The following is a 26647-nucleotide window of genomic DNA, read 5'->3' as shown; positions in this document are numbered from 1 at the left end:
AGGGTCTCTGCCACAGCTCTAGGATTGCAGAGCTTATTCCAGGACTCTTTCTCTCTCTCTGCATCTGCCTTGAATAGCAGGGCACAGAGCAATCTCTCTAGCACCTCCACGGTGTGTGGGTGTGAAGTGTATTAGGGGAAAGCAGGAGCGCCCTGGGTGTCGGTCACAGTCACGTGGTACCGCTGCCAGCTGCACAGAGCAAAGAGTCAGTAGTGCCTTTGAGGGAAACAAGGTCTCGCTGAGTCTACGAGCCAGGGAGGGGGTCCTCACAGAACAACAGCGATAAAAATAAAAGTAAAACTTGGAGCTGACGCCCTGCCCGCACAGAGCAGCTGTCCGGGGGCGTGGGTGTATGCTGGGGTGGGGTGTGTTGATAGAGTATTATCTGCTACGGGTGAGATAACCGAGATAAGATTTTTGCCTGAGTATTGTTTGATATTGAAGGAAGTGAAAAAGGCGCACAGACGGATGGCCACTTGGCTTCTGTCTACCTTGGCTTCGTGTTGAAAACACAGTTCAGTTGAACTTGGTGATTTTTTTTTTTTTTTTTTTTTTTTTTTTTTTTTTTCATATTTGGAGAGGAGGTTGCTCTCTTGGAAGCAGTTCCCAACCCTGGCTTCCTCTCAGTTTCCCCAACGCTGAAGCTGAAATCTTGTTGCTTAATTGCTAACGATGTTTTTGAAAGCCAGAGTTCTGAGCCAGCGGCACCGTGGTCTCGCTCCGCTAAGCTAAGAGCGCGGGCTCTGGGGCACCCATCCACCAGAGGTGGTAGGAGACCCAGTCAGTGGTTCCCCTTAACGCGTCTCTAACCTTGTAAGTTACAGCATCCCGACTGAGAAGCAGATCCCGGGCTCCCCACGATCCATGACACCCCTCCCACTCGCTGGGGACACCACCGCTACTGCGGAGACTTGAGCAGTTTTATGACTTTCTCCCACTTAAATGGAAATTTTTGGAAGGAGGGAAGTGGGTTCATTTTCTCAGGCTTCTCTGCCGGGAGGAGCCCCAAGGCAGCTCCCTCGCCGCAAAAGAGCTACTTCGGAGTTCTACGCCCTCCCCACACCCCACCCTCGGGGATGGGAAGGATGTTCTGTGACTCGCGGGCTTGCTGTCTGAGGCTAGGATGGAAAGTCACAGCCTGCAGGCTGGATTGAGTCGCGGGAAGCAGCTGGGTGCTCGCCTGCCTGGAGGTCTCCGGGTGTGTCCATCCAACTGCGGAGGACTGATCCCCAGCGCGGGAACCCAAGGGCCGCTGTCCGAAGCGTCGCCCCCGCTGGCTTGCTCCTAGGCTAGCAGCACCTGGAGGGCAGGACGGAGCCACTCCTGCCCACACCCATCGCGGGAGGATGGCAGGACCAGGAGCGGCATAGCGAAGGGAGAAGCCCGGAGACCCGCTCGTCCAGTTTGTTCACCAGGCGCCGGGCGGATTTCACCCTCCGGACAGCTCCGAGCCCCGGGGAGAATCGAACCAAATTCGGCCTGGGAGACCGACTTAGCATCAGGCTGGTGTTGTGCGCGAGGGGGACAGGGAACAGACATACTGGAAGCCGGCTGGGCGCGCACACGTGCAAGCGTGTCTCGGGGCACCCCGCACACCCCAGGTCCGGCCCGGGGACGCCCGGGGGGAGGAGGGAGTGGCAGTGGCCGGACTAAGGAAGAGCGAGGGACACCTCTCAAAGTGACGCCCCCAACAGGTCCCGGCTGGGGACTCGGAAGCGGCAGAGACCCGGACCTCCCCGGCTGGCTCGGCGCACCCCGCCGCCCCCGCCCGGAGCCCTCCCGCCCCCGGGGCGCCCCGTCGGCTGCGGGCTCCCTCCTGCAGACCTGCCCGCGCCCATGAGGCCGCTGTCCCCGCCGCAGGCGCCGGCGCCCCCCTCGCGGTGCCCGTGGTGATGCCATGCCCCGCCACCTCGCGGGAGGAGAGGAGGGCGGTGCCGCCGGGCTCTGGGTGAGGAGCGGCGCGGCGGCGGCGGCGGCGGCGGGCGGGGGGCGCCCGGGCAGCGGCATGAAGGATGTGGAGTCCGGCCGCGGCAGGGTGCTGCTGAACTCGGCGGCCGCCAGGGGCGACGGCCTGCTGCTGCTCGGCACCCGCGCGGCGGCGCTCGGCGGAGGAGGAGGAGGAGGAGGAGGCGGCGGCGGCGGCCTGAGAGAGAGCCGCCGGGGCAAGCAGGGGGCCCGGATGAGCCTGCTGGGGAAGCCGCTCTCCTACACCAGCGGCCAGAGCTGTCGGCGCAACGTCAAGTACCGGCGGGTGCAGAACTATCTGTACAACGTGCTGGAGAGACCCCGCGGCTGGGCGTTCGTCTACCACGCGTTCGTGTGAGTACCCGCGCCCCCTCCCGTGGGCGACCCCCCACGCCCCCCCACCCCCGATCCTGCCCGTTTTGGGCGAGCCCCCCCTGAGCCTGGACCCCCGGGACGCACTCCCTGGCCGGAGGCGCGGAGACGCGCGCGCGCTCGCGCCCACACGCGCGCAGATACACACACACGTGGTGGTTTTTTTTTTTTTTTCCTTTGCACGTGTTCGCAGTCGGCCCTCCGGTGCCCTCCATCTCTCGACCCACCGCTCGAAAAAAATGTTCAGGTTGAACCGTTTTGCCCCGGGGCACCCAGGGGAGACTGTCCGTCTGTTCCAGGTAGCTGGCAGAGTGAGGGCAGGAGCAGGACTTGGGCGACTCGGATAGTCTGGAGCGACTAGGTCCTGACATACAGTAAACTTAACTGAGTGGGGCGCCCAGGAGCCGGGGAACGCTCAGGGAGGATGTGCACCAACCTGAGGCTGGAGACTATATTGGTGAGGTTAGGAGGGCACGGTGGGGTGGGATGGAGTGGACAGGAGGTCAAGAATGGGTCCCCAGTCAGCCCCCAAGGTGGAGCAGAGGAAGCTGCTACGTGGTGGAGAGACAGATTTTAAGCGCTCCCGGAAACACGCTTGGCCACCATCACAGCTGTCACAAACGGAAAGTCTTGTCAGTGTGTGTAGTCTTTGCCACAGAGAGGTGGCCTGAGTTTAGGAGGGCCAGCAGGCCATCTAAGCTCTGCTGAGCTCAGACACAGCAAGTGAGAAATCCGGGGTTCAGGAACATGACCCACGGTGCAATGATTGAGATGCACGGAAGCCAGCCCTGACATGGATCAAGCAGTGGGTTTAGCTGGCCCTGCTGGCTCAGAGACAAAGTAATGTGTGTGTGTGTGTGTGTGTGTGTGTGTGTGTGTGTGTGTGTGTGTGAAGTAAGCCCTCGCCATCTAGCAGAGAACGCTTAATAAGAAAATGATTGGAAACAAATGTTTGTTTCCCCCCTAGGCGTTAAAAACCTTGCAGTGGCTTTAAAGTTTACTACTGTTTTTCCCACAGTATCCATTCATTCGATCTCCTGTTAGAGTTAGCTTCATCTCGAAGACTTAGGTTGGTTTTATGCCCTTACACCCTGTCTAACTTAGTGTTTTTAAAGGACCCTTCTCTACTTTTTGCCCCCTCTTTGCCCCCTCCTTTATGTTAAAACGAAACACAAACATAATAGCCTCAGGGGACCTTCAGAGAACGTTTGCAGGCACATACAGACCGGTCCCTTGTTTCTTACCTAGCGAGATACGTTTAGAACACACAAAGTACTTCCAGAAATGAGGCATGCCATCCTGTGCTCATCTGGAATGAAGAACTGGGACCAACCCAGGAAACGCAAAAATAAATAAATAATTATATAAATAACAGGAGAGAAGGGACTGGTTTTGTAAATAGGTGAACCTAAAATATGACCAGGTAGAAGCCAGGAAATTGGTGGAGTCTGCACTCTGGGGCCCCGGTGTCTGGAAATTTTTACAGTTCCAGTTTGACTGGAACATGAAGGATTAGGTGGACTATTCCAGCCAGCTTTGTATGTTTGCAAGGCACACGCAAGGAATGTCATTCCATCCAGAAGTGTAAGTTCTATCATCTGCTGGTGGAGGAGTCACAAGGATGCAGATGTCATTAATGATAAAAACCACTGACACATGTTAAGCTCACCTCCTTGGTTTGATATGCAATCCATCTAGTCCTTAATGGCCTAATAAATTATTTTGACCTATCAGAACGTCTACATATTTTTAGCAATGATGAGGCTTAATTTACAGCAAACAGACACAATATGGATGATGCTATTTTTAGAAAACGCTCAGAATATTCATGACCTAGAGTTTTAAATATGATGCAACATACTGCCTTTTATGTGGGGAAAGTCTGTACATATAGGTTTAGAGGAAGCTTGGTGAGTGTGGTTGCCCATACTAATGTTTCTCAAGCATTTTCTTCTTGATGTCTGATTGTTAGGCCAGTTGTTATGGGTTTCTGGGGTTTTGACACTTAAAACAAAAAATTCTTTTAAAGATTCCAGCTTCAGTATTTGCCTGCTAACCAGCTTTATCAGTGAATTCACTGATAGGTAGAACATAAGATTATGTGTTGTCAACATAGTGTTGCCAATGTAAAGTTTCTTCATGATGCTTCTAAGCGCCTCGAGGGCTGGAGGGCGGGGGTATCGGAAGCTACATGGTGAGGATTCATGCATGTTAGCACCAAGTCAGGGTGGACAGGGTCGGTTTCTGGAAGGATGGTACACAACCGCCGCAGAGCCTGGGGGAAGGAGGGGTAATTGGTACTTATGATTTTAAATGAGGTTTTGAATAGCCGGAATTTACACATTAAATTAATAAAGCAAGGCTACTTTGAGCTGTAAGTCTAATAAGACCATTACAGGAAACTATAAGAAAATAATTTCTAGGGAGGTGTAACTAACTAATGCCCTGCCAGCCTGGGAATCCTCAAATCTTACTTTAATAACAGTTTTTGTAGGGTATTAAGCTCCTTGCCAAGAACAAGTACACTGTGATTAATGAGGCACTTCAGGGATGAATTTACTTGGTTAGCCCAGTGTTTCCACTGCCAAGAAACAAGAGAACTGCGCTTATTATTATGCTTCAGGTAAAGAGAATATTCTGTTAAAATATGTAAGAATAATTATTATAATGATGTTTTAATGGTCTCAAATGTGATCTGATGAGTATATACCCCAGCCGACCGGTAAGGATGCTGGCAAGAACAGAGATGACCTGCTTCAAGTGATCTCTTCCTCTGAATTTGTGGGCCTTAGGAGATCCAGGCCCTTCCTGCTCTTTTTTGGAGTCCCTGGGTAGCAGTGTGTTCTGTCTTCAGCTGTGATACAATTAACTAGATGAGCTCTTAAAATAGGAGATGATTTCTTTGAGCTGTTTGTTCCTTTTAAATTGCCCTTCTTTGGGGAAAATTTAGAAGAATTATGGTAGTTGTAAGGGCTTCGTGATAGGATTCCTGATGTAAATTTGCATCAGTGTAGCAAATTCGGTCAGTCCCAAGAGCACTCACAGGAAGGCCTTCGAGATGCAGCCGTGCAGATATGTCCATGTAAGCCATCACATTGACCAGTACCTTTGTCTCATTTCATACTATGCATGAGAATTCATAAATACTAAAAACTAGAGTACTCCAACCACCTGAACTAGGGACCCTGGAGTCTTTTTTTTTTTTTTTTTCATTTGCTTTGAAACTTTTTTCAGGTATATCTCTTTCTGTCCTTTGCTGTTTTCTCTGTCCCTATCTGTTTCTCAGATCCTCATCTATGCTGCCTGGCCATCTTTCTTGCTATTGGTATGGTGACAGGGGGGATAAGTTATACAGCTTCTTGCAAAAGAGAAGACATTGTTGCTGAGAGCAGAGAAGGCAGCAGTATTCAAAGGGGAAGTAAGGCCTGGGCTTAATTTGGATGATCAAGTAGCCCACTTTCAGTTGGGTAGAACAGGGAAAAAAAAATGAGCAATCTTGATAGAGAAAATAGCTCTGGTGAAAGTGTGAGATCTTGAATATGTAATAACTGTAAGGACTTTACTTTAAATCCCATGCAGGATAAAGCCAACTTCAAGAAAAGGGTCGGGGGGGGGGGGGAGGCAAAGGGGTATGCACCTAATTTTTAGTAGCATATCATGATGGACGTGAAATCTTGTTTGTATCCTGTAGGACAAATCTGTGTTTATCCTGTAGGATGTAGGGGTGAATGAATGGTCAAAATCAAGAGAATACATCCTAATTTGGAGAATGAATTGGGAGAGGGGATTTAAAATGGAATCAATATGGTATGTAATTAGGTGGAAATAGTTTTTCAAAGTTTTTATTCATAGTTAACGTTTTTTGATCTATATATTCATCCTGAAAATGTCTCTTGGCTCTCTACGTGATCCATGACGCTTGGAAAAGTGGGAGATGATTGCCCAAGAATCTAAGGGAGTAACTGTGGGGAGAAAAAGAGAGGTTTCATCTGAAATGTTTCTTTTTCCTCTAAAATTCATTCTTGGAGACTTTTTTTTTTTTTTTTACAATGTATTTAGATTAGACCCACTCCCCGTTTTCCCCTTCAACTCTTTTCAAACATCTTCCCACTTCCCCACCCTAACTTTCTATCTTGTTTTTTAATAACTCACTGAGTCCAATTTATGTTGCCTCTGTGCCACAGGTGTAGTGCTATCTCCTGGAGTATGCAGGATGGAAAGAGTGGTAACCCGCCCTCCCCCCACCAAAAAAAAAAAAAAAAAGACTTTTCCTCCCCTACCAGTCATCAGCTAATGATAAATCTGAAGTTGGGGGAGGGGTATCGCCTAACCCAGCCATGATCCGTTCTGGGGCGTTGACTGGTTCAATCTTGTGCAGGCAACAACCGCACCTGGTGTGAGTTTATGTTCCCTGTTCGGACACTGCTATCTGGCAGGAGTTCTTCCCGATTATAGTTCCTTATAATCTCTGTGCACCTGTCACTCCGTGTTCCTGAGCTTTGACGGATAAGGGGAGAGGTGTGATGATGCATGTCCCATTTAGGGATGAGTACTCCACAGCCGTTGACTTATTTCACCCACCTCACTGATGTGTCTGTGAGGTTGAGTCTTACCTGTGATTTGGGAAATAGAAGCGCCATTCAATAATACCTGAAGCAAACTGTGAAGACCTATAGAAATGTAAAGAGTTTGGATTTGTTCGAGTAGAATTTCATAGATTCTTATTCACGTGGGTAGGGGTTGTAAGAAGTCAGAACAGGGAGCAAGCTTTCGTATATTTATGGGTTTCAGGTCAGGCACCCCAACTATTTCAAGAATGTAGAAGTCACATAAGAAAATATTTTGAAAGAATCAATTTATTTAAAAATCTTGAGGCTAATATAAATGTCTCAACCCTACGCCTAGACTTTGAAAAATTTATCAGCTTGTGGTAGTTAAATCAATGAATGAAGAAACAGTGAGATGGGCTAGAACCACCAGCAAGAAGCAAAAAGAATGGATGAGTGGGAATCTGCAGACTGACCTAGAACACCATCATAGAACAACCCAGAGACTAGAAAGTTAGATGAGAAATCGCTGGATTTCTTCTGCATGATGTTCCTGAAGAACAAGGCCTTTGTTGCCGACTATGTGTAATGGCACAGGTCATAAGTATGATTTTAGTGGAGGGATGATCAGGAGTAACATAAGTTAGTGTCCAGGTTCCTTAGGACAGTTTTCAAGACTCTTAGGTTATATTGATAGCCTAATGATAGCCACCTCCCTAGACTCCATCCTCCCTGATTACCAGCCTCTCTAGGCTCTTCTTTCCTGTGTCTCATGATTATTTCTCTCATGGTCTGCTACTCAATTAAAATTTCCCACTTAGTGTGGGACTTTTCAACACATATTTCTAACTTTCATGGTTTCTTTGAACTAATCCAAAAGTGGCTTCTTAGGCACATTTTCAGGTGGTTAGCAAGGGTGAGGTAATACTGCTTGTATTAGATTTCATTGTATTCTGGGAATGACATTATAATGGTGCTTCATCCACCTTGGTGGTGTGGTGTTTTCTTGCCCCAGCCTTTCAGCATGAGGAAAAATTCCCAACCGGAAACTCCTAAATATTTTGGCATCATAATTTAATGAGGTCTTATGTATCTAATAGAGCCTTGTTAATTGCTAACTTGATGAGTGAGGAAGTAGTCTTATTGGGACATTCCCCATACAGAAGTCTCAGATAAGCCAAAGCTGAAAGTGCCATGTCTTTGAAATTTTATTGGAGATGTTAGAAGTGTCCCAGAATGTGACTGCTTCATCTGTAGCTTTTCTACTAAGTAATTGAAGTGAAGCAATCATTTGACCCTTTGGGTCTCTGACTCTTTTTCTGTCCATTCACACAATGGTGTCTGTGACCCAAGTGAGGTGGTGGAATAGAATGATTCCAAAATACTATCAGAGAAAGAACAAGGTATTTGGAATACAAAGTCATCTGGAATTTTAATCATCCCTCTCCTCATCCCTCCGAATTCATGTCCATAACTTCACAACCTACTCCTCAAGTGCCACACCATTGTTAAAGTTCTAAAGTTTAACACATCACTCCTCTTATTGGAGAAGGAACCTGTTTATTGCTTCTCTCTATGCCATGTACACACAGTCTTTAAAACTATAACCCCCGTCCTGAGTCATTAGCACCAGAATCTTATGGGTTATACTGCTGTGATCTATACATTCATCTTAGTTCATTTACAGATATCCAAATTTCCAGAATATGCTAGTTCCCCTTTGGAAGATGGAACTTTACTAATTGCTTTTTGTTTCTGATGCCATTGGACCTAATTCATTGTTTATTATTTGCATAAGAATTCTGTTTGAGACTAAGTCTATATCTATAGAAACTGATGCTTGCATTTTGTTTAAAATGCATTCATTAAAACTTAATTATTCCCCTTAGGTGGCTCAATTTATATTCAGCAAGTAGTATAAAAATACTGTGGAAAGTCAGTCTATTTTTAAAATTTGAATAAATACTTTTGTACAGATTTAAGTATGTTTATCCTATATTATATGTCTAATATCCACTTATAAGTGAGTGTATACCATGTGTGTCTTTCTGATTCTGGGATACCTCACTCAGGATGATCTTTTCTAGTTTCCACCATTTAACTGAAAATTTCATGATTTCCTTGCTTTTAAATGCTGTGTAGATTACATTGTGTAAATGTACCACAATTTCTGTATCCATTCCTCCTTTGAGGGATGTCTGAGTTGTTTCCAGGTTCTGCCTGTTATGAATAAAGCTTCTGTGAACATGGTTAAGCAAATGTCCATGTTGTATAGTTGAGCATATTTTGGATATATGCCTAGGAGTGGTATAACTGGATCTTGAGGAAGCACTATTCCTAATTTTCTGAGAAAGCACCAGATTGATTTCCAAAGTGGTTGTACAAGTTTACATTCCCAGCAGCAGTGGAGGAGGATTCCCCTTTCTCCACATCCTCTCCAGTAGGTATAGTCACTTGAGTTTTTTTGATCTTAGCCTTTCTGATGGGTGTAAGGTGAAATCTCAGGGTTGTTTTGATTTGCATTTTCCTGATGACTAAGAACATTGAACATTTCTTTAGGGAGGACCCTGGGTAAGATGGTCAATCCTCATTCAGAAAGGCAAATGGGGTGGACATCGAAAGAGAAAAAAAACAGGGAAGAGGACAGGAGCCTACCACAGAGGGCCTCTGAAAGATTCTACCCAGCAGGGTATTAAAGCAGATGCTGAGACTCATAGCCACACTTTGGGCAGAGTGCAGGGAATCTTATGAAAGAACGGGAGATAGACTTGGAGTAGACAGGAGCTCCACAAGGAGAGCAAAAGAACCGAAAAATCTGGACATAGGGGTCTTTTCTGATGGTACTCCAACCAAGGACCATGAATGGAGATAAATAGAACCCCTGCACAGATGTAGCTCATGGCATCTTCGTGTCCAAGTGAGTGTCCTAGTAAGGGGAATAGGAGCTTTCTCTGACATGAAGTCAATGGCTGGCTCTTGGATCCCCTCCCCCTAATGGGAGAGCAGCCTTACCAGGCCACAGAGGAAGACAATGCAGCCAGTCCTGATGAGACCTGATTGGGAGGGATAAGGGAGGGGGCTACAGCTGCGATACAAAGTAAATAAGTTATAATTAATAACAATAAATAAATAAATTTAAAAAATACTTTTGTACTTTAGGTCCATAATCCAATTTAAAATGTTAAAATTATTGATATATCAGCATTGGGAATAGTATGGCAGAAAAGAAACAAAAAAATGAGAACAGTATTTCAAAATGGAATAAAGTCCTGCTGCAAGAAACACTATAAACAAGGAAGATAGCCAAAAGCCTTTTGATAATTGCTTGCAGAGAAGTAATGCCAATATTAATTTTTAATTACAAATGGCTATTTTGGCAGATGAAAATGCCAGCAGAGCATATTTTATCCTAGCCCAATGGTGTGAAACTACTGGAAGCCCAAGCATTGACCCACCACCGTCCAGTTATGCTGGATGTTATGATCCTGTTTACACTTTAGTTTTCTTCTGAGTGTGCTTTCCCACATTCCATTTGGTTACAACGCGGGAGACAGATTGGAAGTGCAATTTTATCTCTCTTTCTCTCTCTCTCTCTATCTATCTATCTATCATCTATCTTTGTATTATCAGTGAAATCCTTTGATGGATCTCAGCACTCCCTCGTCTTCCTTTTAACACGGTTTAAATCAGTTTGCCAGAAGAGTGAGTTTCCTAAGTGGTGGCTAATCTGGCAATTCTTAAATTTAAAAATATTTTTTCTTTTATATTGGGTATATATGTACGTTAGTGACTACATAGTCACATAACTAAACTCAAAGTATAAACCCACATTGCCGAGAGTTCACGTTGCCTTTGATACTCCACTGGAAGTCCTATGAGACAACTGAATAAAAAGACAAAAAGAAGAAAAACTGAAATTTATTCAGTTATGTTAAGATCAGCGGATAATCTAAAAAGCTGGATGGTTTTAACTGTACATGAACAGATATGGCTTCTGCAAACACAGTCACATTGGGCATTATTCCCTTTAGAGTACGTAGGAGGCCACTCTAGACTATTTCCTCTCTATTCCAGGGTAGGACGAATCCTCATTACTGTAATGTCAAGTTCTCATCTCTTTGTTTGTAGCCTTGGATCCAGTTACTCATCCAACTAAAGGCCTTTATATACAGAAGATAATGTGTTCAGAGCTAGTCCCTCCATAAAGCAGATGATATAGTCCAAAGGATATTTCATAGGAGAACGTGATTAGGTTCAAATTCAACTTCAGCTTTGCTCTTACTGATTTGGTGGCTATGAGCAGGTTGCCTTCAATACCAGCTTTCTTAATTTATGAAATAGTAACTGGAGATATTAAACTACAGTATTAGTCTTGTATGTGACAGCTGTAAATATCTATATAATATTTAAAATATGAATATTTTCAGTTAGTGTGGTGACCACTTTTGAAACTGTAAATAGAATTAGCGATAATATGGTGGAGTGCTGTGTTTCCATTCTTAAATTCTAGGATTTTATCTTATACCTATTGGTATAAGATAATCTTTGAAAAGATAGAGCTAACACAGACAATATTGACTCTATTTTTCTCTTTTCCTTATTTCCTTCGCTCCCCTCTTCCTTTCTTCCTTCTTTCTTTCCTTCCTTCTTTCCTTTCTTTCTTTCTTTCTCTAATCTGTCTTTTTGTTTTGTTTTGTGTGTTAATGATAAAGCCTCCAGCTCTATCAAGATCAGGTCGGCTCTCAAGTAGAAACACAATTACAATTGTGCATCACCACATGAAGCTCTCATTTCAAGTGTATCATTCTACCAGAACTATGAATGATGGCTTGAAGGAGATCGAAAGTAGAGACGATCAGCTTTGGAACTGTTACTGAATTAGGACACAGACTGGGCAAACAATGCAAGAAAAGAGAAAAATATGGCACTAAAGTAGAGTGGTGTTTATGAATTATCAAATGTGGAAAATAAAAGGAGATAGACTCATTATTTCCAGTAACTTAGTTGGGTGGTTATATAGAAAGAGAAGCCATTAACTATGACCAGAACTTACGGTGTCACAATAGGTTGAGGGGGTGTATGGATGATAAATACAAGTTTAACTATAAAGATACTGAGCTTTTCGTGCTGGTAGAATTTCTGACAGTATGTCTACAGTAGCTTGTGGGTGCTGCTTTAAAATAATGGAGATAAAATTGGCAAGAAAGGCAGTAAAGAGAAAGTCAGTAGGTCATGATGGACACAAGGACAATACCAGCAATTAAGGGTAGATGAGGAAATGGGGAATGGAATAGAGTAATAGCAAGATGTAGGGAGAACAGATTAATTATTGGTTAATAGAATTTAGCTTAAAAGTATCTTCTGTATACTCTATCCTACTCAGTAGGAGTTTCTATATTCAAGAAAAAAGTATCTATAATCTGCACCAGAGAAAAATACAGAGAACTGTATTTTACTTATAACTGTGAGGTTAACATATGGCCTCAAAAATGCATGTTTTCATAGGAGAAGTCATGTATTTTATCATTTCAGTTCCCAAATGCATATGACACAGAAGTAGAATAATGATAATAATGACTCTCGGGGAACCCATTTAGTGCTTTAGGATACACTGCTGAACTCAGAACTTCCTACTCATGTAGATGCTGACAAGAATAAGAAATGGAAGTTTGTTTACAGGCTACAGTTTGGCCAGTAATGAACATCAAGTGGGCATCCAAGTATTTAGAAGAAAGCTAGGAGGTGTCTTTAGATTCAAACCCATCCAAGTGTCAGAGCTCTGAGAAGGACTACTATCTTCCCACTGAACTTAGCCACCATAGGTAGCATGGTCCCATTTAGTTCTCACACTGAGACGACCCTGTGTTCCTTCTCAAGGTATAACAGTGTCTACATCAGTGAAGAGAGCATTCACACATTGTGTTTATATTGATAATGTTTACTTCTAAACTGATTCAGGCCACCAGTTTGGTGTTACCATGACCAGTAGCCTCTCATTCCCTTTCTCTTTGAAGAATGTTCTCAGTCACTCTACTAAAAATGCAAGTGCTACTTTCATATCATCTCTACCAAGAAAAAATTACCTTACATGGTTCTCCTGCCTTTGCATCCAGTGTTGGACTTGATGAGTTACTTCACAAATTCCTGTTTTTAAACAAGTTAGATCATGCTGCTGAGAGTTGTTTTCCAGAGTTCCTGAGTATGGAGTTTTATTCTATGCTTCAGGGCTGAAAGCAGATAATAAAAATAAGTTTATATATGACATTAGTTGAGGTAACCTAGACAACAATAGTCAAGAAACAATCACACTATGTAGAGAGCGTCCTTTTAATGAAAGAACATATAACACAATTCATAATGTCATTAGGGAATCATAGACTTTTTCTCTCTGTAAAAGAATGAGGTAAATATTCAACTTTCTTCTTCTTCTTCTTCTTCTTCTTCTTCTTCTTCTTCTTCTTCTTCTTCTTCTTCTTCTTCTTCTTCTTCTTCCTCCCCTCCTCCTCCTCCTCCTCCTCCTCCTTTGTTGGTTCTAGCTCCCTTCCAATGCTGCAGTCTTAATACAGGTTTTCAAAGCATGTTGTAGGATATTTAAGAACTCTCTTCACAGTCATCTATTGTGTCTTGTTACATTTGCTTCAAGGGCCACATGTAAAGCCAGCAAATTAGTTTCTCCAGAGTAAGCATCTGGCCATGGAGAAGCTGCATAGCACAACCAAAGGTCAACTGGAACATTCCATCTGTGAACATGAAGCAAGGGGAGAATAGGGAGATTTCAGAGGAAGAACTTGAGCTCCTTTTCTGCAGTTATCTATCTGCTCACAAACAAAGGGAATGAAAGAATCAAATTTCTCAAGATTCCAACCATGTATGACCATTCCCAAGCAGTAATTACTTGTTTGTTCCTACATAAAGATGGGGCATACAGGTGGCTTATTTGAGCATTAGGGAGGATTACCTCTTGATGGTACAGACATGGTAAATGAAGAGATAGTGAAAGTGACAGGTAAAGAGTAGAGGGAGGAAAAATTGGCATTTGGGGAGGTGATAGGATAAAGAAGAAGGAAAAATTGTAGCCATACAGCATTCACAGAAGGGTAAATCCCAAATAGCTGCAAGACTGTTAAAGTATTACAAAGAAGGACAATAACATTGTGCATGTTAAATGTATAATGAGGTAGTGAAGGAGAAAGGGTGACCAGAAACCAGTAGATAAGGCAGACATCTAGGAGCCATTTTCATCTTCTGCACCCCCTGTTAGGGGGGCATCTACTCTTACAGGAAACACAGTCACTGTCTTTGACAAAAGGGATGAAACAAAACAAAACACAAACAGCAAGAAGGCTGTGCATGGACACAGTAATCAGCATTTCCAAAGACAACCGAGAGTAAGGTGTCTCCTGAAGTATATGGTGTGTAACTAGAATGCGGACCTCGGGTAAGGAAGCCATGCAGAGCTGTCTCTGCTGGTAGGAAAATCTGGTTGACACATAACTTCAAAATTGGAGAGAAAGAAGGTGATAAGTGCCAAGTAGTTCTAAGGAGCTTGAGATAAGGCACCAGACTCTGTTGTGGGGCTTGAGAAAGAGGAGACAGATTAGGCCGTGAGACAGACAACTAAATGAGTGAAGACTGGCGGGAGAATGGTGTGTGAGGAGACAGCGGGGTAAAGCAGAACCTTGAGTTTCTCCAAGCAGTGCTAGATCTGTGCAAATCTCGAATAAACTTTCTGGAAAGTCTGTCTTCAAAAGGAAAATTGGAGTAATTGAAAGGAACACGAAACCAGAAAAAGGGAGAATTGAAGTTATGATTAATACATGTTTGGATTAATTAATGTTTGGATTAAGTAAAAGAATTAAAACCAATTAATTAAAAAGAAAAAACAGGGTAGCAGTGTTAAAAGATGTGACAGAGCATTGCTGGTTAATGAATGAGTGAATCTTTTTCTTTCTCTCTTCCCTCTGTATACGTGTGTGCCACATATGATCTGCTAACATGTAACATGGAGTTCATGTTCAGTAACACTGAAGCTTATAGTACTTCATGTATTTTCCCCATGAGGCACAACACAACTCTCTAGTATTTAGGAACATTTGGCAGTCCTTTAGCCTTCTTCCGCACTAACTGGAAACATGTACCACAGGAGACATGAATTGGGGACTGCTTCTCACATCCCTACAGATGCCTTCTAAAAAAAATACCTTATTGATTTTGTGGGCTGTAAATGAATGTTCAAATATAGGATCTATGAATAGTGAGGACTGTAGAGAAATTTTAATTTAGAACTTGGCTTCTCTGGTAGGAGAGCATATCCAAAGACCTTTTAGGTCTGTGTGATCCAGCTAGAATACAAACACACCTTTAATCTTGGAGACAGAGGCAAGCAGATCTGAGTTCAAAACCAGCCTTGTATAGGGCAAGTTTCAGGTAAAGAGAAGCTTAGGTCCTGGCATGGTGGTACATGCCTTTAATCCCAAACAATGAAGATAAAGTTACTTTATAGAAGGAAGCACCCATGTTTAAAAGTGATGTCTAATTGAGTAGCAGAAAAAGTGACAAATCAGAGAAAGATTTGACAGAATAGGATATGTTCAACTCTCAGGAAAACAGGGAGAAAAGGGAAACTACTGAAGGGAGCAACAGAGAATGAGAGAGAGGAGGCAGTTTTACCAGTAGAGTTTTACAGAGAGAGGTTGAACGAAATATTTAGCTAGGCATAGGTGAAGACAGGATCCAGAGAATGAGGAGGAGCCAGAAGATTAAAGATTGCTGGAGTTAGTTTTAGGACAAGCAGAACAATTCAGAGGCTGAGAGAAAAGCCAGATTGAGTAAGTCAGCTGGGAGAGGAATTTGAGCTAGAACAGCTAAATTGAACCAGCCAGCCTAGAGCTCAGTAAGAACAAGAAAGGGTAAGCTTATTAAGGGGCAAGTCTCAGAGACTGAAAACATTCTAGGCCTAGGGTAGATTGTATAGAGGCTGGAAGCTTCCAGGACTGGGCCTAGGTTAGCAGACAGAGGTAGTAAGCTTCTGAAACAACACTGAAACAGGCAAGTAAATGTTCCTTTTACAGAGGATTGGCAATGCATTCATATACTGTGTGTGTTTCTGTTCAACAGTACTTTAAAAAATGTATCCATAACAAATACCTTCTTATTCCCAGTCTCCTGTCTTTCTGCCTCTCACTGTCTCCCTTACCCATACTTAAAAAAAAAAATCCCCATGCATTTTCTGTAAGGTGCTAGGGATAAAGTTGTGTTTGAACTACACTGACCACCATGAAGCCCCACTAAAATTCTTGGAAACTCAGTCTGTATATATATATATATATATATATATATATATATATATATATATATATTTCAGATGAAGAGTATTCTAGCATGACTAGCACCATGACTTTTCAGAGACAGTAAGTTCTACCACATGTGTTCTCTTGTCTTCCAGAGATCAAGGATCCAGGAATTGAGGGCACTTCAGTCTATAATACCCTTGTTTAAGCTCTTCTAACAGGTTGTCAGGACTAAAAATCAGTAAACAGGAAACAAGCAATATCACTGATTCTCTTACTGTGAAGGGAGGCACGATACGTGGTTCTGGGATTCTCTTCAGGTGGACCTCCAGTGTCTGGGCCCTCTGCTTTTGCTCCATAGTAGCAGAACATTGGTCCTTAGTAGTTTCTTACATTGGTCTCCATTGACTGCATGATAGGTCTCACCAAGAGCTGTTGGCTACCATCTTCCCCCGCGATACTCATCATCAAAAGCATCCATTTCTGGCTCAGCATGATTGGCTTCTTGGAATATTTTTGAAATATTTCCATCGCTAACCTGCTTTTTCAGCAAGCAGAGGAAAGCTTTAGCTTTTGTGTCGTATTTCCTTCCTGTATATATTGCAATGCTATTTTTTTTATTGGAAAAAAAAAAAGCCCCAAGTGAAAATATTTCTGGCTTCCCTGAAATGCTCACGCACAACCCCCCCCCCCCCCCCCAGTTAATGTAGACATTTCCACTTTCCTCCAGTTAACTTCTACGATGTGGTGGTCCCTTTGTAAAAGAAAACTAAGGCTAACCAGACAGCAGGCGATGAAGGCGTACAAGGCAGGTCCGTATTTTAGTTGTGGATTGGATACATTAAGTGTTAGCGTTCTCCCCCCCCCCCCCCCCGTAGGCCGTCAAGCTCAGTATGTTGTGTACATGTACTTCCTTTTAGGTTTTCTTAAACATCAAGAACACTGTCTTTCACATATGTTTGTATGCATGCACACATATATAGTCAAAATGTGTGAAGACACCCCTTCAGCTAAAAACATAAACAAGGACTGTATGAATAACTTCAGCAACAAATGGTAAGTTTATTTTAAGAGTAAGTTTCATAAATATATGTACCTCCAAAAATAAAAATAGTGAACATTCTAAAATGTTCATTTTCCTCACTGAATATGACAGATATGTTCAAAGTGAGACGACGGCTTGTAGTTATTTGCGATCTCATGTCTGAGCAACTGCAGGGGGCGTTGGGAAAAGCATGCGCATATCTGTTGGTGTATATACTTCACTGTGTACAGATTATCCAGGAAGACTAAAGGGAACTTCTCTGATGAGAAGCTGTGGATAAATGGCATGGGTTCTACCATCCCAGGAATGCTGGAACTTGGGATGTCTTCTAGCTGGGACAGAGTTCTCAGAGACTGGTTTAATGTTAGCTGCTCCATTATAAGGTGGTGCTATCACCCAAAGACTAGTGCACAGGCTAGGCATGTGTCCCCATTATACGTCATCATCCTGCCATATCTGCACTGAGATGCAAGTCACTATTGATTTTATCACCTTGGAGGGGTTTCATCTTATTTACTAGCCCTATAAAACCCTCCAATTAAAAGCACCAAAGCTATCACTGCCTTTTTTTTCTCCTATAAGAGGAAAGATAGCAGAATAAAACCATCAACAGAAGGTGTCTTAGCAAGGATGAGCACTAAACAACAGGGCTGTCATCAAGTCTTGAGGATCTGAAAGCCACTGAAAATAATTTCTACTAGGACACCAATCATTCACATTTATTTCTGTATTGTCCATGATGTTCTCATGCTATAAGCACATAGTTGAGTAATTCCAACAGTGATCTAGAGTCCAAAATGATGAAAAGGTTTGTGTCCTTGTTCTGTATGCAGGTAGCTGTGGAGTGACCATGGACACAGGCCTGGTGAGTTAGTTGTCACTAGAGTTGAGGTAGAAAAGCTCTCATTGTTTAAAGTGAATGTAGAAAAGAATGTCAGGAGACAGAGGAGACTATAACTGACATAGAGCAAAAATGAGAAATAGAAAAGCAATGGCTTAAGCTGAGTGAGCAAGAGAGCAGGGGACAGAGTCTGGGGCTCAGAGACTCAGTAATCTTCTTAGCACATGTTCCTGTTTGCTCTCAGCTGTGTATCCCACAGGTGTGCCTAAAGCACCCCTCTCCATCTATAGGAAGCATGAAGCTCTTCTTTCTGCACAAAAAAGGGACTCAAATATATATTTATATGTCCATAATGTGGCAGATTTATTTTCTTTATGTCTAAGTTCCCATGGGAGTACCTCTCTGCCGCTAGATATCAGTACAGATAGTAGTCATTAAAAATGCCCAAATGGATAAAGTGACATTCAATATGGTATACAAGGGCAGTGATGACAGAAAACTTAAATGGAATATTGACTACGGTCAGATCAATATTATGCAATTAATTGGCATTAAAACTATTTCATTTGTTCATCCAGTAAAGACTGAAGACCTACTAAGTACAGAGAACCTGAGAATGCATATATGACAAAATCTCCACTCAGGGAACATGAATGACATCATAAGGAAGTTGAGACAGGTACAACAACTACCATGTAGAGAAAACTGTGACAACTGAGTTAAATGGATATTGACAACTGATGTGATGTAAGCAGAACGGCAGCCACCATAGAGTCCACGCTGTAGAGGGTGAGTCTTTGACATTGGAAAAGCTGTAGTGCTGTCTATGGGAAGAGCAGAGGGTTACTTCCCATCACTGTCAGCAGAGGGCTGTGGTCATAGGGCTTCATGCAAGTGGCACGTGAGAGCTGCTTAGAATTCTCACCGCAACATCATTGTTTATAGAATAAAAAACTCACAAAGAAAATAACAAGTAAAAACTAGACAGCGTCCTACAATAAATGCCATATGGTAGTAGCAAGGGACAAACTACAGCAACTTAATTAATATCAATACTTCTGAAATTTAACATAGAATCAAAACTAAATGAGCACAAGCAGATATGCATACCCAAAACATTGCCATAATCTCAGTTTTCAGGAGGCTGAGGCAAGACCATCTAGTGACAATCTGAACTATGTAGCAACAAAGCCGGCCTCTAACAACAACAAAAAAAGGTGAGTGATATTTTACAGTATGGAAGAGACTATACAATATTCAAAACTATGGAAACTGACACTCACGGATTACCTAGCATGTGTATATTTGTAAAATATATTTTTTTAATATTTAGAATTGATCATTGGTATCTACAGGATAGCTTTGGTGGTGGGATGGGAAAAGCATATGTAATGGTTCCAGCCTAATCTAGATGTAATAATTCTTAACAATAAAACTAACCTAAGGCTGAGAAAATATAATAAAATGAGAGTTTATGTGCATGGGGGCATATGTGGGTATTCATTTTATTACTCTCAGGCTTGTTATGTTCTAAATATGTCTGACGAGGAAAAAAGGCAAAGTATGTTTTTATGGGGACAATTTCCATAAAAGGGAGGTATTTTCCTAGGTCAGTCTTCCAAACTGAAGATGTTAAGACTAAGTTTTATTTCTGAGCTTCCCATGTTTTTCATGTGCTGAATTGTATTAGTCACCTAAGAGAAATGAATTTTTAAATAAATTCAAAACATGACTTTCTCTGAGTAAAATGACTTTTCAGTGTGATCAAGGCATGACTTCCTCTGAGCAGACTTAGGAATGATGCTTGGAGATGTCTGTGTTTGAGCGCCGACCTTATTTGACTTACAGATGGGCAGTGGCAGAGCCATGCTGAAAATGGGTGGCATATTGGTCATGAATACTTAGTGTGCACTAAGGGCTAAGTTTCCAAAAATGCTTGTACATAAAAATTTACAGAATGTAAAGTAAAACAAAACTATGAATCATGACATTAAACAAACATGCAACTACTTACACATATGCATGATTGTATACATTTCCAAGAGTTCATATAACATGAGATCCAAAAACATTAGTTGAGAACCTCATGAATAAACACGGCAAAGTAATGGCAGTTGGTTAAATCCTTAGTGGAGACAGCTGCTGGGGAAGTGTCTGTGGATATATTTCATCAGGGGCCTTGCAGACCTGGGGAAGAGTTTGTGTGACTTAAGGTGTATACTGTTGTCTTAGAGCACAAATGGCCAAGACAGACAGTCAACCACGGCTCTTGTTCCATTTTCCCCAATGAGTCTTTCATGCTTAAGGAGTAAAACACTGAGCATAGAAAATCCACCAACCAGTTTTGTTACCTATGTGCAACTATTTAGGTAGGTGTGATTTACCTGAAGCATTTTATGTGAAAAAGCAAAACAAAACAAAAAAACCCTCTGATTACAAATAATTGTTGTTGTTGTTTTGTTTTGGTATTGAACCCTGACCACCAGTATAGACTATTACTAAGGAATACAGGTTTACTGTAAGGTCACAAACACTGTGAAATTTGCCCTTCTTATTCACAAAGGCGCAAGTGGACATGAAGTCCCAGGAGGCTGATACATTGAATGAGTAAATACTGCGCTGACTGGCAACCAGTTACTACAACCCCACTGCAAATGTTGTTTTGACCCTTCTCTGTCTGTGATTTAAATGCTCAATGACTTTTTAAAAAATATTAAACTCCATTTTCCATTGTCTTTCACATATATATGTACAGATTCTGACTTTTTTTTTTTTACGTCTTTATTAGCTTGTAATCTTTAGTATATCATTCAGCCTGTAATTGACAAGCTAATAATTTACCTTATACATTTCTTCTCTGGATGACTAGATTAAATATATAAAAGTGGCAACTCATGGATTTTGAAACAAACAGTATAAAATGATGTAATACTAACACAGATTTTAAATACCTGCTTAGTAAAGTGAAATGGAAAAAAGGGCTGTGAGTGCCTTAAAAATGTGTTTTCCAAGCAGACTTTCAGATAAGGCCCATATTTACAGAGCTGTATAAAAAGTAGGGAAAGGAAACTAGAAATTCCAGAGTATTTTCAAACTGGCTTAAGCTTCTTGACATTTTATTGTTTTTCTCTGCCAGGAGAGAGTAAATGAATGCAGTTACCTCTGGGGGAAAAAGACATCTTAAAGAGAGCATGCTTAAAATTCTCACCTTTGTAGAAGGAAGGCAAAGAAAAGAGCACCATCCTAGAAGTTGGGGGAGCAGGACTCTGCATCCTAGAGATACAGTGAAATGAATCAGTGCAGTGTTATATTTCTAAGTCTTGTTCTCTCTTTGTATCTCCTAGAAATTCGTCCCGAACCCCACAGGTATCTACATCTCTTGGCTGTCATATTATATAACATTTGTATTTAACCTACACACATCTTGCAGCATTTCTTAAGCCACCATTAAATTACTTCTAATTTCAATAGAATGTTAATATTGTACAAATAATTGCTCTGCTCTATTATTTAATGACTGTGAAGAGACTCTATATGTAGTACAGTCACGTTCTCTTCAAACATTTCAGTACCCAAATCCATTGAATCCATTGCCCTCATGGAAACCAAATATGGAGGACAAACTGAATTTTTCTCCTTCTAAGAATTCAGCATACAGACACATGGTGACAAGCAGTGATGTGAAGATGAAGCAACTAGTTCTCGCTTTCAACCAGATTCAGTCATAGTGAAGGAACCTCAGCACGCACACAGTGTGGCATGGCCTTAGAGATGCCACGGAAATGAACTGTGCAGGAACGTGGGACTTTGGGGATGACAGCAGGCAGCTGGTGTGAGTACACGTGAGGTGAGGAAAGCATATCAAAATGCATTTGTGAGCTATAAATTTACCTTCTGTATGGAGGTGAAGGAAGTGAGGAGACGTCTGCTTTCTTCATCATAGTCTCAAACCTGTTCATCTCTTTAATGTCGCTACCCCTTAATGTATTGTAATTCCCCATTAAGTTTTAGTCTGTTTATTCAGGAACCTTGAACAATCCTCGGACCCTGGGGCAAGCCAGCCCACAGCTTAAATAGCCTCTGGGTAGCCAACCCAGGCGTGCCACGTGGGCAATGCAGATAGGTCCACATACATGGAAGTCCTGAATAAACTGCATTGAAAAAAAAAAAAAAAACATCAAAAAAAAAAAAAAAGAAGCTAGTCAAGGAGACAGCCCAAAACAAATGATAGACACACAATGCAAGGTATCACGAAAAGGCAGGAGAACAGCATTGCTTATAATCACTCTGCCTTTCCATCCAAGGCATATCCCTGGAATAAAGGTATTTATGTTTCCCTGTCTTCCTACATAGATACATTAAAGCCCAATTTTTTTAAAGTCAAATTCTATGACAAATTAAACTGCTATAATTATTTGATTGGAAGGTTGATAATAATTAGTCAATATTTTGTTGTCTTATTTTAATCATGAAAGATTTCTTTAATGTATCAGTCAACACTCATGTATCAGGCTTGGGAGATAGTTTAATGGGAGGATGCTCGCTTAGCATGTGCAAGGTTTGAGATTGAACTGACATAATTCAAATTAACAAAATAAAATAGAAAATAGAAAATTTCCACATTTAACTTCTTCATTTTGTAAAAGTTACGATTTTTTTTTAAATTATCCTAACATGTTAAGAAGAAGATTTGTCCCTGGGTGCTTTTTCCCTGGAAATGTTTCTATGACTGTGGTATGTTGACATGTTATTTATATAAATCATACCCTAGGGAAAAAAAAAGTTTTAGTCTGTACTATAACATCATCAAGAGAGGGAATACTCCATTCATCTCAATTCTCTAGCATGTAAAACAAGCCCGACCATCTGTTGGAGGACAAAATTAATGGTCATTTAGTTGAACAGAATGAGTGAAAGAATGGATGGATGAATGGATAAAAAGAGAGGTGGAGAAATACTTGAACAGATAGCATGGAGTGATGGCTAGATCTTCTGTATTTAGAAAGTTATATGCTTGGTCTATGACTGCTTCAGTGGAAAAACCAACATAGGAAGAAAAGTGCAATACGCAGGGTGTGGCAGAATGTAAAAATATTTTTACTAGAAATACACTTGGACTTTATTATAAATTGGAAATTATTTCCACCTATGACTGGACCTTCCAAAACTTCTCATTCATGCACACATTAATATACTTCTTACATTGTTGGACTAAGTCTTATTTGGTATAGAAGTCTATTCTTTCATTAAGAGGACTTTTAACTAGCAATGAAAATATTCCAATTAAAACACTAATTTTGCAATGTGTACCTCAATTATATAAACTGCTTGGTGCCCTGGAAAAAGCCTAAATTCAGTTAACCCCTTTAAAGTGGTGTTAGATATCAAAGACTACACCTTCAAACTACCGATGAAGGAAAAATAAAACCGTTCTGGAGACGCAAGCAGAGGAAAGCAGACAGCTGGAATTTTGGGGAAATGTCTGTGGCATTTGAGTTTATTTTTAAGGAAAAGAAAAATTTTCCATTAAATTTTATAATGCAATAACATTTTAAAAACTTATACTCAATAAGAACATTTATAGTGCTGATGTAAAACTCAAATTATATTTTATTTATGAATTACATGAATTACAGATTTTTTTTTCTGATAGGGTAGATGGGGTAAGCAACATTTTATAAGTTACTTCCATCTCCAATAGCCATTCCTTTCTTTGCCTCAATGTATGTACTCAATCTTTTTTAAATTTTTCATGAGGTCCCATGTGTAAACAAAACCATATGTTATATGAATTAAGAAACACATTGAAGAACCTGTGGAACATTAGAAGGAAAGCAAACTTTCTACGATGTGTAGGTAACTTTGAAATTGACTGAGACAGAAGTGGTTTCGGGAGCTCTGCAGCTTTTTGTCTTTTGTAGTTAGGTGTCTCTGAAGGTTAAGTTCTAATTACGTGCTTCCCTAGAAGACGGGATATTACTCCTCTGAATCATCTTCTCCAGCTTTGAGTCCACTCTCATCTTTCTCTTTCTTCTCCTAGGTCTGCCTTCCTCTAGTCTCTCTTACACTTGCGCCTCACTTCCTTGCCTTTTACAGACAGTTGTATTGCTTGGGGACAATCTCCTAACTTAGAGAAAGCTTAAATCAGACACCAATCCCTCTTTTAATAGCCCTACCTTATCCAACTTTACTTTTTCTGTATCTTTATGGCTTATTGATAGAATACTGCAGTCCATATCTCCTCTTGGGGGAAAAAAAATCCACTACCAGGGACTTTGAAGGTGGCAGCCTCATTTGCTAACATTAAACGTTCTGTGTTCTGGTGTGATTTTTAACCCTGAACACAGAAGGAAATTTCATGTCTTAGATTCCTCATTTAAGTGAGCCAAAGATTCTCTGAAGAGAGAACGATAAAAACAAACAAATAAAAACAAAAACAAAAAAAACAGGGTTCCACGTGATTCCCCCCGCACTTTCTTCCTTCTGTGTTGTTAACAACATCTGAGGTGTGCTCTCAGTTTCTGCGGTTGTTTTTACTCACCGTCAGGCACAGGCATCGCTAGGCACGGGGACCACTGCAGCAGTTGCTTATTCCGGTTTGTCTATTCCACAACAGTGTCTCTAACTGTCTGTAAACAGAGAGATGCGCCCCCCTGGGTTTTCATTTCTGGGTTTCGGCTGCCACATTTCCTGGATCTTCCGTGTTTTAGCCCGTGTGTGGTGTTTCATAACCACCCTGCAGGCTGTCAGGATCAGCGAAGCAAGCCAGTTCCCGCTTGTCTTAGAAACACGGGATAATTCTCTCACCCCATTATACTTTATTATTACTTTTTTTTTGTCTGTAAGGACCCTTCTTTGGCAAATAGATTTTTCTTCACTGTCTATAATTTTCACTGCTGGCAATTTTGTCTTCAATTCTAAGTGTAAAATTTATGTCATAAAGAGTGAATTTTCTCTCATTACTACTCAGAGAGGAGGGGACAGAGGATGGCATCCAAAAGAGGAAAGAATATAATGCCCTTTTCAGATTTTTAAAGCATATTTGGTGACTATTTAGCAAATGTGTTATTTGCAGTAGTGACAATTAGTTTAGTAAAAATAATTAAATTAGTTTATTGGGGTCAGTTCTTAATGATATGGTTGGCCACATAGCATTTTATTTTGAAAGTGAAAATATATAAAAATTATATTCTTATTGCTTAATGAGAATACAACACAGTATATTCGAAAACATTATGATTAAAATTTGTGTATTGCCTATACAAATTGCCCTAGGGTAAAATCACCATATAGACACTACATGCTTAATTCCGTTGTTAAAAACATAAAGTGGAACCTCAGGCTATTTCATATACAATTGTCTATCCTTATAGTCAATACATATTTGGAGCTGGGCATGGTGGCACACCCCTGTAATCCCAGCATTCAGGGAGGCAGAGGAAGGCAAATCTCTGTGAGTTTGACACCAGCCTGATCTGCAAAGCAAGTCTAGGACAGCCAATGCTACACAGAGAAACCCTGTCTCAAAGGATCAAAATAATAATAATAATAATAATAAATCCTTGAAAGACTCATTTCACAAAGCAAAAATAATTATATCATCTTCATACAGAGATGATGAAACTCCAAACAAATAACTCCTATAGACTTGGGTGCAGTTTCTGGCATGTGCCAAGCATTTAGTAAACATTATTTATTAGGTCTTAGGACATGCTATAAGCATAGTTCAGAATCAGGCTCTCATGACAAGATAAGAACAATTGATAGTTACATATTGAAATATATATATGTGTGCCTGACTGAGTTTTTATGTACCATTGCACACAGGAGCCCAGATAGGCCAGAATAGTGGGTTGAGTCCAATGGGACTAGAGTCACAGGCAGTTAGCTACCATGTGATCTTAACCCTGTGGCCACTTCCTCAGCCCCAACAACAATTAATATTTAAATGGGTGTAAACAGAAAGGAAATAACTGGGAATGATTTAATGGTATTTGAGATCATGTGACTTAGAAGGATAGAAATGAAAGGAAGTTGGGGTCCAGGTTATTGGGAGAGTTTGGAGGCAGGACTAAGATATGTACTAACTTGTGTTTGGGTTACCTTGAATTTGAAATGACAGGAAGTCATTACAGTTTAGATAGGTCTCATGGATTGAAATAGAACGCCTAGGTTGTTTAATTGTCAGAAGCTTTACATTGTGAAGCAGCTGTGCTCCAACTATGAAATATAGGATGTAAATAAATCATCCAGCCAGTCTTCTGAGGGGAAATTTAAGTATGAGGAAACGTTGTATGAGGCATGGAGAGTTATGAAAAGAAAGGAAGGAAGTCTCCAAGGCAGCAACACAGGAGGCTTAAACAATATCAAGATCATGCTGAATTAAGCAAAAAAAAAAAAAAAAAAAAAAAAATGCTTTCGTAGCAACTGAATGTGTGATTTAGAGATTAGAATACTCTAGATAGCAAAAGTAACCACAGTTTATTTGTTGCCTATAGTTAATTATCACAACAGCCCTGCATCAAAATCATTATGCAAACCTACATTCTTTGTATGTTATTTTTTTCATAAAAAGTACAGAAGTGGT

General features: G+C 41.3%; 1 protein-coding gene across 3 annotated transcripts in view; it reads left to right on the top strand.

Annotated features, from left to right (window-relative positions):
• The first annotated feature begins 630 nt into the window (after window positions 1-630).
• The window catches only part of Kcnq5 (potassium voltage-gated channel subfamily Q member 5), a 563627-nt gene continuing 537610 nt past the window's right edge, over window positions 631-26647 (top strand). The window contains exon 1 of one of the 3 annotated variants that reach the window (XM_060369736.1): window positions 631-2319. In XM_060369736.1, coding sequence (XP_060225719.1) covers window positions 1898-2319 — 422 coding nt within the window. In that variant the 5' untranslated portion in view covers window positions 631-1897. The remainder of the gene's footprint in view (window positions 2320-26647) is intronic. The other 2 variants (XM_060369738.1, XM_060369737.1) reach the window with 2 other exon arrangements.

Source organism: Meriones unguiculatus, chromosome 16 (genome assembly GCF_030254825.1).
Source record: "Meriones unguiculatus strain TT.TT164.6M chromosome 16, Bangor_MerUng_6.1, whole genome shotgun sequence".
In the NCBI taxonomy this organism is placed as follows: domain Eukaryota; kingdom Metazoa; phylum Chordata; class Mammalia; order Rodentia; family Muridae; genus Meriones; species Meriones unguiculatus.
The sequence above is the reverse complement of the archived record's forward strand: the minus strand, read 5'-3'. Positions and strand labels throughout refer to the sequence as shown.